Below are 15025 nucleotides of genomic sequence, written 5' to 3'. Positions count from 1 at the left end.
CCTTCCTTACACCTTATACAAAAATTAATTCAAGATGGATTAAAGACTTAAATGTTAGGCCTAAAACCATACAACCCCTAGAAGAAAACCTAGGCAATACTATTCAGGACATAGGCATGGGCAAGGACTGCATGACTAAAACATCAAAAGCAATGGCAACAAAAGCCAAAATAGACAAATGGTATCTAATTAAACTAAAGAGCTTCTGCACGGCAAAATAAACTACCATCAGAGTGCACAAGCAACCTACAGAACGGGAGAAAATTTTTGCAATCTACCATCTGACAAAGGGCTAATATCCAGAATCTACAAAGCACTTAAACAAATTTACAAGAAAAAAACAAACAATCCCATCAAAAAGTGGGCAAAGGATATGAACAGACACTTCTCAAAAGAAGACATTTATGCAGCCAACAGGCACATGAAAAAATGCTCATCATCACTGGTCATCAGAGAAATCCAGATCAAGGGCCAGGCGCGGTGGCTCACACCTATAATCCCAGCACTTTGGGAGTCCAAGGCAGGTGGATCATGAGGTCAGGAGATCAAGACCATCCTGGCTAACATGGTGAAACCCCATCTCTACTAAAAATACAAAAAATTAGCCAGGCGTGGCGGCAGGCGCCTGTAGTCCCAGCTACTTGGGAGGCTGAGGCAGGAGAATGGTGTGAACCTGGGAGGCGGAGCTTGTAGTGAGCTGAGAGTATGCCACTGCTCTCCAGCCTGGGCGACACAGCGAGACTCCATCTCAAACAAAAAAAAGAAATCCGGATCAAAACCACAATGAGATACCATCTCACACCAGTTAGAACGGCGATCATTAAAAAGTCAGGAAACAACAGACACTGGAGAGGATGTGGAGAAATAGGAAAACTTTTACACTGTTGGTGGGAGTGTAAATTAGTTCAGCCATTGTGGAAGACAGTTTGGTGATTCCTCAAGGATCTAGAACTAGAAATATCATTTGACCCAGCGATCCCATTACTGAGTATATACCCAAAGGATTATAAATCATGCTACTATAAAGACACATGCACACGTATGTTTATTGTGGCACTATTCACAGTAGCAAAGACTTGGAACCAACCCAAATGTCCATCAATGATAGACTGGATTAAGAAATTGTGGCACATATACACCATAGAATACTATGCAGCCATAAAAAAGGATGAATTCATGTCCTTTGCAGGGACATGGATGAAGCTGGAAACCATCATTCTAAGCAAACTATCACAAGGACAGAAAACCAAACACCACATGTTCTCACTCATAGGTGGGAATTGATCAGTGAGAACACCTGGATACAGGGCAGGGACCATCACACACCGGGACCTGTCAGGGGGTTAGTGGGGCTGGGGGAGGGATAGCATTAGGAGAAATACCTAAAGTAAATGATGAGTTGATGGGTGCAGCAAACCAACATGGCACATGTATACCTATGTAACAAACCTGCACGTTGTGCACATGTACCCTAGAACTTAAAAGTATAATTTATAAATAAATAAATAAAAATAAAAATAGGCAACAGGGCTGGGCACGGTGGCTGACTGGGCGTGGTGGCTCATTCCTGTAATCCCAGCACTTTGGGAGGCCGGGAAGGGCAGATCACCTGAGATTAGGAGTTTGAGACCAGCCTGGCCAACATGGTGAAACCCTGTCTCTACTAAAAATACAAAAATTAGCCAGGCATGGTGGTGCATGCCTGTAATCCCAGCTACTCAGGAGGCTGAGGTGGGAGAATCACTTGAAATCGGGAGGCAGAGGTTGCAGTGAGCTGAGATCGCGCCATTGCACTCCAGCCTGGGCAAAACTCGCTCTAAAAAAAAAAAAAAAAAAAAAAAAAAAGGCAAAGAATCTAAATAGATATTCTCCAAAGAAGATATACAAATAGCTAATAAGCACATAAAAAGATGCTCCACATCATTAGTCATCAGAGAAATGCAAAATCAAAACCACAGTGAGACATCACCTCAAAACCACTGAGATGGCTATAATCCAAAAAAAGATAATAAAAGTGTTGCCAAGGATGTAGAGAAATTGGAACCCTCATACAATGCTGAAGAAAATGTAAAATGATACAGCCACCTCAGAGAACCCCGGCAGTTCATCAAATGGCAAACACAGAGTTACTGTATATTTTACTCACAGGTATAAACCCAAGAGAAATGAAAATCTATGTCCACACAAAAACTTAACATAATGGTGAAAACAATTCAAATGTCTATGAGTTGAAGAACAGAGAAACAGAATTTAGTCTATCCATACAATGAAATATTATTCTGCGATAAGAAAAAATGAAGTACTGATACATGATATGACATGGATGAACCTTGAAAACATTCTGCTTAGTGCAAGATGTCAATCACATAGGACAACGTAGCATATGATTCCATTTATATTAAATGCTCAAAATAGGAAAATCTAGAGACAGAAAACAGGTTAGTGTGTTTGTTCATTCCTAGGACCAGGAGGGATGGGGGTCTGGGAAGTGATGGGTAAGGGGTACAGGATTTCTTTTGTAGGGTAATGAAAACGTCCTAAAATTGACTGTGGTGGTAGATGTGCAACTGTATGAATATATTAAAAGCCATTTAACTGTACACTTTAAGTGAGTAAATTTTATTTCAATAAAGCTGTCAAAAAAAGAAAGAAGAAAACGGTGAGGACTAAGACGAGGATGTTCACTATGACACTTTTATTGAATATTATGTCGAAGGTCCTAGCCACTACAGTAAAACAAGAACTATATATTAAGGTATAATGGTAGTAATGAAAGAAAGAAAAATGTCTACATAGAAATCCCCAGATAATCTACAGACAAACTATTATCAGTATGTGCATAATCAAAGTTGCTGATTATAAAATTAATACACAAAAAATCAAATTTATTTCTATATACCAGCTATAAACGGTTAGAAAATATAACATTTTTAAAGATAACCTGTACAATAGTAAACATTTTATATAGTTTTTAAATAGTTAAAAACTATGTAGCTAGACATGAATTGTTATGGACTAAATAATTGTTTGTGTCCCCCCAAAATTCCTATGTTGAAATCGAATCCCAAGGCAATGGTATTTGGAGGTGGAGTTTTGGGGTGATGATTAGGTCAGAGAGTGGAGCAGTCACAAATGGGATTGGTGTGCACCTAAGACAAGGCCAGAGACTTAGCTCCCTCTCTTTCATCCCCACATGAGGAAACAAGAAGTCTGCAACCTGCGGGAGGGCCCTCACCAGAACCCAACCATGCTAGCACCTTGATCTTGAACTTTTAGCCTCTTGAACAGTGAGAAACAAACATTTGTTGCTTAAGCTACCCAATCTATGGTCATTTGTTATAGAAGCCCAAACAAAGTAAGACATAAATCTAACAGAAAACATTCAAACTCTTTATGGAGAATTATAAAACTCCACTGAAAGACACGGGAAGACATTCAAGGCCCATGGTTATCTGGTTTTCCTGAGATTAAGTTTAAAAGATGGGCTGAGACCAGATTATTAAAATCTACCATGTCCTTTCTTTCTACTTTTAAATAAACATTGCCCTTTACTGTCCCTTTGTTAAAAACACCCGAAGTCATAATACTCTAGGGCTGTGAAGCTTATATGAAGATTTCGGCACTAACAAAGGGGATTGGGGTCAGTGGGGTACTTAAAAGAAGAAAGGACAATTTCCATGCCCCTCATTGTGGAAAATCTTTCTTTTAACACTTTCTGTTCTCAGCATTGACACCTAGAAAGGGTAATCTGCACTCCCTGTCTCTACATTCTCTTTCCCCACTCACTCCCTGCCCACTGAAACAGGATCCTGTCCCCACTCTTCTCTCCCAAACTGTCTTTGCCTCTACTGCCAACCCAGTGGACATCTCAATCCTATCCCACCCGAGCCCTCTTCCCGGCATGCCACAGCTGGCCACTCTCACTCTGACGCCCTCATCCCTTGGTTTCCTTAACACCTCCCTCTCCTCATTCCCTTCCACCTCTCTCCAGCCTTGGTTTCCAGAGCCAGCTGTCCTCTCTCGACCCCTTATAGGTGGAGACATCTTTCAAAGCTCTCCTTTGCACCCAGACCCATTGTCACTTTCCACTCTGCTCTGTCTTTGGTGACTCATTCAATCCCAGTGCTCACACCAGTGTTTTTCTAATTAAGGGTTTCAACCCAATGGATTGTAAAATACACAATAACAAAATTTACCATTTTAACCATTTTTAAGTCTACAGTTGAATGTAATTAAGTACATTCATCTTGCTGTGCTACCATCACCACCATCCATCTCCAATACTTTCTAATCTTTCCAAACTGAAACTCCATACCCATTAAAAGATGACTCCCCATTCCACACCCAGACCCCAGGAACCACCATTCTACTTTCTGTCTTTATGAATTTGACTACTCTAGGTCTCTCATATAATTGGAATCATAGAGTATTTGTCCTTTTGTGCCTGGTTTATCTCACTCAACACAAGGTCTTCAAGGTTCATTCATGTTGTAGCACATTTCAGAACTTCCTTTCTTTTTAAGGCCAATATTCCATTGTATTTTTTAACGAAATAGAATGGATTTATTTTATTTTATTTTTATTTTATTTTATTTTATTTATGTTTTTGAGACAGAGTCTCGCTCTGTCGCCCAGGCTAGAGTGCAATGGTGCCATCTCGGCTCAATGCAACCTCCACCTCCCAGTTTCAAGTGATTCTTGTGCCTCACCTCCTGAGTAGCTGGGATTACAGGTGCATGCCACCACACCCAGCTAATTTTTATATTTTTAGTAGAGACAGGGTTTCACCATGTTGGTCAGGCTGGCCTCAAACTCCTGACCTCGTGATCCGCCCGCCTAGTCCTCTCAAAGTGCTGGGATTACAGGCGTGAGCCACCGCACATGGCGAATGGATTTTTTAAATGAAGTAAAATAGAAAACATTAGAGTGCATTTCTCGTAATAAGGCCAAGTATTGTTTCGCAAAATGTTTCAGTTGAATGTGTACATAGCTGTGTTCAAGGTCCCCGGCTGTAACATATACCATACTGTGCTTTCCAATCATAAAAGTTTGAAAAACACTGATGTCAGTGGTTGGTGACTCCAAATCTACATTACGAGTCTGGCTCTTCCCTGCGCAGTTCTGGGTAGCTCCACGCACGCACGAGGATCCAGACCCACAGCTGTCACCCTCCCCGCTCCCTCCCCGAGACACGCCCTCCTCAGAGGGTCCCTACTTTCTTCTCAGGAATTGGGCCCTTGCCTGCCTCACTCTGCCCCCAGCAATATAGCTCTAACCCCTGAGTCATGCAGATTCACTCAACTCTTGCCAGCACTTGTCAATCCTTGCTCAAACTCGATTTCATTCCCCTTCCTTTCACCTCTGCCTGTGCCTGTGGATCACTCCCCTTTCTTGAAGACCCCTTCAAATGCCTCCATGTACCTTGAAACACAGTGATTTGCTCTGGCTCCCTCTTCCTTGTTTTTAGAGTCCCTCGTCCATTCCTCTAGGCATGGCTCATGTATCAGTTGCATGCCTTTCTGTCTTCCCAATGCCATGGGCTCCTTGGAGACCCAGGACTGTGCCTGACTTGCACACCATTGTATCCTCAGCACTTAAAGAGTAAATCTGCATGAAGTATTTGTTCAATCAATCAAAAACAGACATGGAGAACCCAAGAGCATCAAGGGGAATGTTCACAACTTTGTTTCTTGTCTTTTTCTCCTCATTCACATAGTGCATGTTTTCTCCATTAGAGACACTGAGCCCACTAAGCCCCCTGCACTGCCCCGCCTTCTCCCTTCCTGACCAAGGTAGGTGCTGCAAATGGACCCCCAGAGTTCTGACTGCTCTCAGTAGGGTCCTCCCAAAAGCTCCCGTTGCAGAGCACAGGGAGCACCCAGGGTCCAAAGAAGTAAGCACACATCGACTCACAGCCCCGCTGCCATTTGCTGTGGGCTGTCACTGAATTCTCCCTGGAAGAGCCTGCCATTGCTGTATCCCTGAACTCTTTGTGAGGTGGCATTGCACCAGCTCAGCACAGAAGCAAACAATGGCAGCCTTCAGGAATCCCCTGCCTCTGAAGTGGACCTGCTGCCTGTAACAAGTTCTTCTCCCTTTCACTGGGCTATGACAGTACCTCCACCTCCCAGCCTTTCCACCTCTTTTCCTGTAGAAGGCCCAGCTAATGTCCTTCCTAGGGACTTTTATCCTGCCATTACCCTACTCGAGGGCCAAACACTGCTCCCAATGGCCCAATGAACCAAATGCAAATTGTTCTTCTCAATCTTCAAAACACTTTGCTGAGGCTAGTGACCCACTATTACATCTGCCCCCTTCATCCCTTCCTTCCCTCACATCAGTTGTATCCATTTCTTCATTGTGTCTCTTCCAGTTACAATCCCTGTGTACACACACATAGTCCTACCTTCAATTATTTATTCATTATCCAATATTTATTGAGAACTTCTTACGTGCTGGACACATTTGGTGTTCACAGTGCAGCTGGGAACAAAACAGAGCAAATTGGCTGGGCGCAGTGGCTCACGCCTGTAATCCCAGCATTTTGGGAGGCCGAGGCAGGTGGATCACGAGGTCAGGAAATCCAGACCATCATGGCTAACAAGATGAAACCCTGTCTCTACTAAAAACAATACAAATAAATTAGCCGGGCGTGGTGGCGGGCGCCTGTAGTCCCAGCTACTGGCAAGACTGAGGCAGGAGAATGGCGTGAACCAGGGAGGCGGAGCTTGCAGTAAGCGGAAATCACTGCAATCCAGCCTGGGTGACACAGAGAAACTCCGTCTCAAAAACAAAAACAAAAAAAAAAGAGCAAATCCCCACCTCATGGAGCTTTCGGTCTGGAGCAGAGTTTCTCAACCTCAGCTACTACTGAGGTTTGGGGCTGGAAAATTCTTTGTTGTGGGGGGCAAACTATGCATTATAGGATCTCTACAACATCTTTGGTCTCATCCCAGTGCATGCAGCAGCACTCTCCTCTCCCCAGTGTGAACACCACAGAAGTCTCCAAACATTGCTGTGGAGAATAGGGAATTGAGAACCACTGGTCTAGAGCAGCAGGAGGAGCTTGTTGCAGCTTGCAGATTGCCTGGGGAGCTTGCTACAAAGGCAGGTTAGTAGATCCCTCCCCTAGACAGTCAGATTCAGGGGCTCAGGAGTCTGCATTTCAATGGTCCTCCAGTTGGTTCTGATTCAGGCCCTCCGAGATCCTCTGCTTGAAGAACACTGGTTAAGTGTTTGTAGACAGGAGACAGGCTGCTGATAATCACATCAGGCCAGTTCATTACAATCATTATATATGGAGGAAACAAGATAGGTGAGCAGGTGCTAGGGGTGACACTGATGTGGCAGCCACACCCAATTCAAGATCAGGACTAATCAATGATTAAGTCAAGTGCTGCAGTGTAGGTAGGGCCAGGTGTGGGAGAGACGGGAGGAAATTGTGACACACTTCCATCTCTGCATCTTTGTTCCTGCCCACTTTTTGGATGTGCATGCCCCCTGCCCCCACCCTCAAATCTTACCCTTCCTTCAAGGCCCACTCAAGTTCAACTTCCTCTGGGCACAGTCTTGCCTAACTTCTCCAGCCTATCAGTGCCTCTCTTCTCAGACAGTTTAACATTCACTTTCTATTTCATTTGTGGCTATTTTGTTGCCCCAAATAGACTTCGAGTCCTCTGAGCACCAAGACCACATCATCTCCTTCTTTACAGACCCTTATCTAGAGGCACGCTTCCAGGATCAGGCCTATACAGGTTTTGCTTGGTTGATTGGGTTGAGTCTCTAGAATGAGGCCTGCAAGATAGCATCTATGCAATTTAGGGGGTCAGGGTCTCTGCGAGGGAGGAAGGGAAGCACCTTGTGTGCCTGCTGAACTCCTGGCAGCTAGCCCACCCACCCTAGACCAGGGAGGACTTGCCAGAGCAAGCAGGTAGTAGTTTGGTTGGCATTGCCATAGGCGGTTATACTTTCCCCCCGTTGACAGGGCAGAAGGAATCCCAGCAGCCCCAGCAACTTTGGGGAGGTGCCGGCAGAGGGCAGGAATCCAGAGCTGCCCTGCTGAAGAGCAAGGGCCAAGATGGCAGCAGCCAATCGGCCTGCAGGGCTGCAGCAAGCCGTGGGGGACCCAGTTGTCCTTGCATAGGATCATCTCAGGGGCAGCAGTAACCAAAAGAAGAGGCAGGCCCAATCAGATCCAAGAAGCCAGGAGGCTCCGAAGATGGCCTTTAAAGCCACCAGTGCCAGACAGCACTTAGGAGCTGCCACCAACCAGGGAACGCTCCCTGGGAAGGTTCAGAGTCAGCCACTGGCTGTAAACAAATGTTCAGAACAAGGTGCCTCATTACTCCCCAGCTCTGGGGGAGTTACAAGGAGGGGAAACAGCCTAAGTGCTCAGCGTTTCCACTGTAGAGCCACACCCAGCAGCGATCCTCACCTTCCCATCCTCGTGGGCATCCCAGATTGGGAGCACCCATACCTGATGTAGAACCCAAAGGATGAGAAGAGGGCTGTTTTGTTATGGGGAAGTTTAGAGAAGAAGGTGGGATGCTTACTTAGCTAGAGAGACATTTATTTTCCTATCAACCTGGGGGATGGGCGGTGTGAGTAGGGAGGCACTAGCAGCAAAGAAAAAAACACCCCAGCAGCTGGGAGAGAGGGCTCTTTCCAAGAGAGGCTCTGATATGGGTGTATCCTAGAGCAGGAACCTCCCCTAATCCCCCAAACCAGGCAGAGAAACCCCAAGTGTTTCCCTTAAGCCAGAAGAGCCGGCAGAAGGAAGTGGCTGGCATTTCAGTGTATCTTCTGCAAACAGAGAGACTGAGGCTGTGCCCGAATTGAATTTCTGAGTAACACCTCCTGCTGCTCTTTCTCTTGGAGTTTAACTGTGGATTGGGGTGGAGTAGGGGGAGAGCCCAACGAGGGGTTAACTTCTACTGCAGCTCTGACCTTTTGCGCTGAGGATGAGAAAAAAAAAAGCCATCTGTTTCAGAAGGAATCACGTTGTTGAGTTTCACAGATCCAGTGGCTATGGGATTATAAGACTTCATTATCACTATTCCTGTCGCATCGCCACAGCCCACTACCACCCCCACCTAACCCGAAGCTCCTGGAGGGGAAAATGCTTTTTTTTCCCAAGGGTCCTTACGAAAGTTCAGGACTCGCGAGGTAATAAATAAATAAATAAATAAATAAATAAATAATCTATACAATTTTGAGCCCTCCGACCCCGGAGTCCAAACAAATGGCCATAGAACTGTGGGTCTGGAGGACACCCGCTCTGATCCATGCGGTCTCTCCGGTATTAAATGGATTTATCGTCAGCCTGGTTGCCTGGAATTCTATCCTGTCCTTCATTTTTCATAGTGGAACAAAGTTGTCTGGGCCCTCCAGCTAGCGCTGGGCAGGGAGCTGGGAGCAAGGATGCTCTTGGAAACGCGGTGACCCAAGCTTAAGCGGCCATGCTCGGGGCTAGGAGCGGACCCCACGGTCACTCACCCCGGGGCGCTGTGACGGAAGCTGCCGCTGCCACTGGCACCCGGGGGCTCGCCGCCTGGCTCCGTGCATCCCGCCCTCTCTTGGACTTTCTTACCTCTTAATGTAGTTCCTGCCATACAGGATCTGTTGCAGCAAGGTCACCAAGGCGAAGGCGCAGATGAAGATGAAGAGCAAAGTTCGGTTCCCCAGCAAATCCCGGTTGGCCGAGGGGTCCGCGTAGCGCATCCTGGCGACCGGGCGCCGCGGGCGCGGGGTACGGGGCGGCCAGGCAATGACTCGCGGGGTTCCGGGGCCCCGGAGGGCGCGCGGCCGACGTGGCGCCTCACGGTGAGGTCAGGCAGGCGGGGGACTTCGCGGGGCAAAGTTTCTGGCTGGCGCGGCCGGACCTGGGGGCATCCAAGCTTCGCAGGCGCTGGGGCGGCAAGCAGGACAGGGCCAGTGGCAGGGAGCTTTGCCGCGGCCCGGGGCCTTCCCCACCCCCGGGTACCTTTACCTCCAGGCGCCCATGCCCGGCAGCCGCCGATTTCCCCGCGGAGGGGCGACGCCAGGTGCCACGAGCCGGAGGAGGCCCCTCCCGCCGAGGTGGCGGCCAATGGGGAGCGGGGCCCGGGCTCCGTACCCTGTGAGCCCTAGCGCACCGCGCACCGCCCCCTCCAGTCCGGCTCCGGATCGCGGTTGCCCAGCGCGCGGTGCCCTGCCGGGGGCGGGCCACATCTGATCCCCCGGCCCGCAGCGAGGGATCGCGAAGGTGGGCCTTCGGTTCTGCCGATAGGGACGGGGGAGGGAGGGTACAAAACACCCGTGCAGTCTGGCTAATGATAGGCGGGCCGTGGGGAGGGGGAGGGGCGGAGCGGAAAACGCCGGGTTTGAATCTTGGAATTAAAAAGAGGCCAGGGGCTGGGCGCGGTGGCTCACTCCTGTAATCCCAGCACTTTGGAAGGCCGAGGCGGGCGGATCACAAGGTCAGGAGTTCGAGACCAGCCTGGCCAAATGGCGAAACCCCGTCTCTACTAAAAATACAAAAAACAAAATTAGCCGGGCGTGGTGGCACGCGCCTGTAGTCCCAGCTACTGCGGAGGCTGAGGCAGAAGAATCGCTTGAACCGGGAGGCGGAGGTTGCCGTGAGCCGGGATCGCGCCACTGCACTCCAGCCTGGGCGACAGAGCGAGACTCCGTCTCAAAAAAATAAATAAATAAATAAATAAATAGAAAAAGAGGGCAGGAAGAGGAAACAGCCGCTGCGGAGCTGGACTTGATAGAAGGGAGCATTTGCGTGCGGCGCGCAGGGCACTGAGTCACCGCCGTGGCCGCGTCCTCGCGCTCTTCTAGCGATTTCTCCGGAGAAAGCGGAGCAAGGTCAGCCGGGCAGCCCTTCAAGGACGGCGCTCGCCGCTCCTGCATGCTGATGGCCTGCGGGGCTGCCTGCCCGCGCCCCGGCGCCCAACTCCTGCAGAAGAAATTCAGGCTGCCCGACCCCGCCACGGGCCTCTTCCCCCTCCCCAGCCGTAACTCGGCGGCCGTTCGTCAAAGACCCTGTTGTCACCGAGACACTGGGACCTTGTCTCATCCTCGAAACCACTCGTAAATCTTAGGTCAGGCAGCCGGCAGCCTTTGGGGACCACAGTCCCCCCAAAGCTTTAGGAAGTCAGTTACTACATCCGGAAAGATTCGTGCTTCAGAATGCATGTCAGGGAGAATAATCACGGAAACGCAATGCGAACGTCGTGCCTCTTCAGAAATTCTTAGCCTGAAATACCGTCCCCACCCCCCAACCCGGCCAGGCGACAGTCCTGGCATCCTGACACCGCAGAGGCTCCAAGCGCTGGGAGTCGCGTGCCCGCAGCGCTCGCCACTGAGGCCGGTTGGAAGATTCTAGGGTGCCCCTTCCCAGGCTCCAGCAGGCACTCCGGGAGGTTCTAGAGTCAGATCAGGGATTCAACCGGGAACCTGACCGAAACTCAAACCTCAGCACAAGAACTTCGATGGGGGAAGTGCCCAGACTCCAATACCCTCTAGACCTTGGCATTTAGTAGTTTCTTCTTTGAACTGGTAAGATCAAGGAATGCACAGTAAAATCTCATGATAAGGCTACCACCAAGAATTCGGGATTTTTGTTAGTTCATAAGGCAGAAGTGGCCCCTGTGCTATCCATGAAGAGTTTCTGTATTTCTCTGCAAGGTCACAGGTAGGCTTTTTAACCAATTAAAGAAAAACTCCAACATTTAGAGGGCCCCATTATTATAATAATTCCTGTATTTGTTTGCTTTCTGGCACATAAAAACGTGCTTCACTTGCATGTATTAATGAATTTTCACCTCCTAGCCCCTGGCTAACCAATTTTACAGCTGAAGGGGCTAAAGCAATAATTGCCCAAAGTAACTCACCTAGCAACAAGTCTTGGGATTCTGAGATGAGGCTCTTTCTCCCACACACACAGGCAGGCTGGCTTCTTGGGAGTGGGACTTGTTCATTTGTCCCCACCACAACCATTGATTTTGACTGAATGCTCCACTCTTGCTGTCTTCCAATTTTTGAACAAGGGGGTTTGCATTTCACTTTGCACTGGGCCAAATTATGAGGTAGGTCATACACACAGGCTCCAAGTTGACAGTACTAATTTTTCACTACTTGGTGCTCAAGTGTAGAGTTTGAGGGGTACTATCATCTCCACTCCAGGCAAGGCACTGTCGTTTCCTTTGTATTCCTACTTATTCTCCACCCCATCAGGTGCTCGCTCCGATGCCTGTCTTTGAGTGCATGTTTTCTTGGAAAAACGAAACAAATCTATTATCAAGTAATGAATCCAAATTATCCTAAGAACCTTTTAATTGCAATATAATGCATTTACAGAAAAGTACACAAATCATAAACGTTCAGCTCGCTGGGTTTTCACAAGCTGAACACACCCCTGTAACCAGCACGCAGATCAATTATCAGCCTCCAGGAATCCCCACATGTTCCTTTTCAGTTACTATGTACTCAAGAGTAACCACTGTTCTGACTCCTAACCCCAAAGATCAGTGCTTCCTATTCTTGTGTTTTATATAAATACAACTATACATTATGTATTATTTTGTGTCTGCCTTCTTTTGCTTAACGTTACTATGAGATTTATCCATGTTGTTGCATGTGGTGGGCAGAATTACAAGATGACCCCCAAGATTCCTCACCCCTTCTTGTACACACATTCCCCTAGGTATTGATCTAGACACTGCTGTGAAGGGAATTTGCAGATGTAGTTGGCCTAAATCAGTTGGCTGTAATATCAGGAAATTGTCCTCAGTGGGCATGGCCATATGGAGCCCTTACAAGGGACTGGGCTCTTCCTGGTGAAAGAGATTTGAATCACGAGAGTGGCTGATACGAAGGAAATTCTTTGCTGTCTCCTTCAAAGACAGAAGGGGTCCACAAGGCAAAGGATGCAGACAGCCTCTAGGAGCTGCGACTGGCTCCTGGTTGACAGCCAGCAAGGAAATGGGGACCTCAGTCCTCCAATCACGAAGCAGACACTGCCTTCTGCTAACAACCTGAATATACTTCAAGGAGGATTCTAAGCTCCAGCCACCTACACCTTGATTTCAGCTGTTGGGACCCTCAGCAGAGAACCCAGCTATGCTGTGCCCAGATTTAAGACCTATACAACTGTGAGCTTGTATAAGTGTGTGTTGCTTTAAGCCGTTAAGTTTGTGGTAAAATGTTTCAGTTCAATATAAAACTAATACTTTTGTGTGCAGTTATGGTTTGTTCAATCTTATTGCTATATAGTATGCCATCAAATGACTGTGGCACAACTTATCCATTCTACAGCTGATGGACATCTGAGTAGTTGCTGCCATCAGCCTTCAGGTGCATGGTTTTTTGGGTGAAAACATGCATGCATATCTGCTGGTATCTACTTCTAGAAGTAAAATTGCAAGGTCAGAGAGTGTACATATGTTCAGCTTTAGCAATTACTGCCAAAGTTTTTCCAGAGGATAAATTATTTTTTAGTAGGTATTTTATGCGGATTTGCCATGACCTAACAAGGAATTTGTCCCCACACTAAAACTAACTGGCTAACCTAATAGCAAAAAGCCCACCCAGCCAAAAGCCAAGATAGTTGAAGGACAACAACAGGTCCAAAGGCATCCACTCTCCCTTGAGGAGGTAGTCAACAGCTAGGCTACAGTTAGGCCTCCTGCATGAATTAGCAGTGAACGAGATTGATGCTGGCATTCGGAATGGCTAGAACTTTGCAGCAAGACTCTATGTAGAATAGATTTTGGTCACTTGATCCTCTGCACATGATCAGCAATAGTCCAGTGGTTTCTGCTGACACTGCTCTTCTAATCCTAATGGCATTTTAATTCTGACTATCTTCATATCAGAGGTATCTTTAACACACACACAAACACCTCACAAGCATCTGTAGTGGAGCTGGAGGCCTAAGATCTCAAAACATGGAGATCTGAAGTCCCTTTTGTTCCTATCAGTATGGAGCTAGGTTCCATTTTAAGCCGAATTTATATTCTGATTGTAGAATTGCAGCAAACACTCAGAAGGCCTTGCAAACAAAAGAGTAAACACATGGATAAATGATCACTATGCCAGATTCAGTGAACACCATTTTTATATTCTAATTGCCAGGAATGGGGACAGCTGCATCATTGTTTAAAACACACACTCAGGCACAATTAAGCCAGAACAAATGTCAACACTGGCACCATCTGCTAAATTACTGATAACTGATGGGCATTACTCATGCTGGGAGCATTGTCTCCAATATAAAATGGAAAGACTTTTTCAAAAAGTTAGAGGTTTCTACCAGTTTTAAAAAGCCAGTTTTTATATCATACAGCACAACTGCAACCTGTCAGATTATGTAAGTGACATTTCACCCATGTGTTCGAGGAGTATGTGATAAGTACATGCTGTTTTTGTGCCTCTTTACATTTATGTTAACAAGCCAGGCCTTCAAGAGGCTGATTCCTGGCTCTGGGACACTTTGTCTCTGATGAGGGTATCTTGCTGCCAGGTGTGCAGAAATGCCCCAGTTATAACCTTGTAATCAGAGAGCCAGGGTTTTGCCATTACATGGTCAACTGCAGACACAAGACTCTACTTCATCAGTCTTGTTTATAATAAATTATATAACAGAACAATGATTTAAACCCCTTGTTCTGTCCCCTTATGAAGTACGAATTGTATCCAATATAATTTATGAAAAATCATTTATAATCTTGAACCTGGAGATGAAGCCACCTTTCAGCCTTCATATCTCCAAGCTGAGAAGCATCCTCCTGCTGTCTCAGCATCACTCCCAGATATTCTTCTCTTGCACTTGTTCCAGTTTGTTTCAAAGGGTAGAGATATTATTATTATTAATCCATAAACCACCTGATGCATCATAATACAGAAAGATTCTGTTGTACCTCAGGCACGTCACACTCCTACAGTATGTTCCTGTACTTGCCAGAAACAGCATCACTGGAATAAGGTCACTCAGATCACATTCAGATGACATGCTGGACACAATGGACTTAGAATCTCC

The 15025-nt window shown here is 46.9% G+C and overlaps 1 protein-coding gene across 2 annotated transcripts in view; it reads right to left on the bottom strand.

Moving 5' to 3' along the window:
• ST8SIA5 (ST8 alpha-N-acetyl-neuraminide alpha-2,8-sialyltransferase 5) overlaps positions 1–10547 on the bottom strand; it is a 103103-nt gene extending 92556 nt beyond the window's left edge. The window contains exon 1 of one of the 2 annotated variants that reach the window (XM_050767966.1): positions 9590–10547. In XM_050767966.1, coding sequence (XP_050623923.1) covers positions 9590–9720 — 131 coding nt within the window. In that variant the 5' untranslated portion in view covers positions 9721–10547. The remainder of the gene's footprint in view (positions 1–9589) is intronic. The other variant, XM_050767965.1, reaches the window with a different exon arrangement.
• Positions 10548–15025: the final 4478 nt, after the last annotated feature.

Source organism: Macaca thibetana, chromosome 18 (assembly GCF_024542745.1).
Source record: "Macaca thibetana thibetana isolate TM-01 chromosome 18, ASM2454274v1, whole genome shotgun sequence".
NCBI lineage: Eukaryota > Metazoa > Chordata > Mammalia > Primates > Cercopithecidae > Macaca > Macaca thibetana.
The sequence above is the reverse complement of the archived record's forward strand: the minus strand, read 5'-3'. Positions and strand labels throughout refer to the sequence as shown.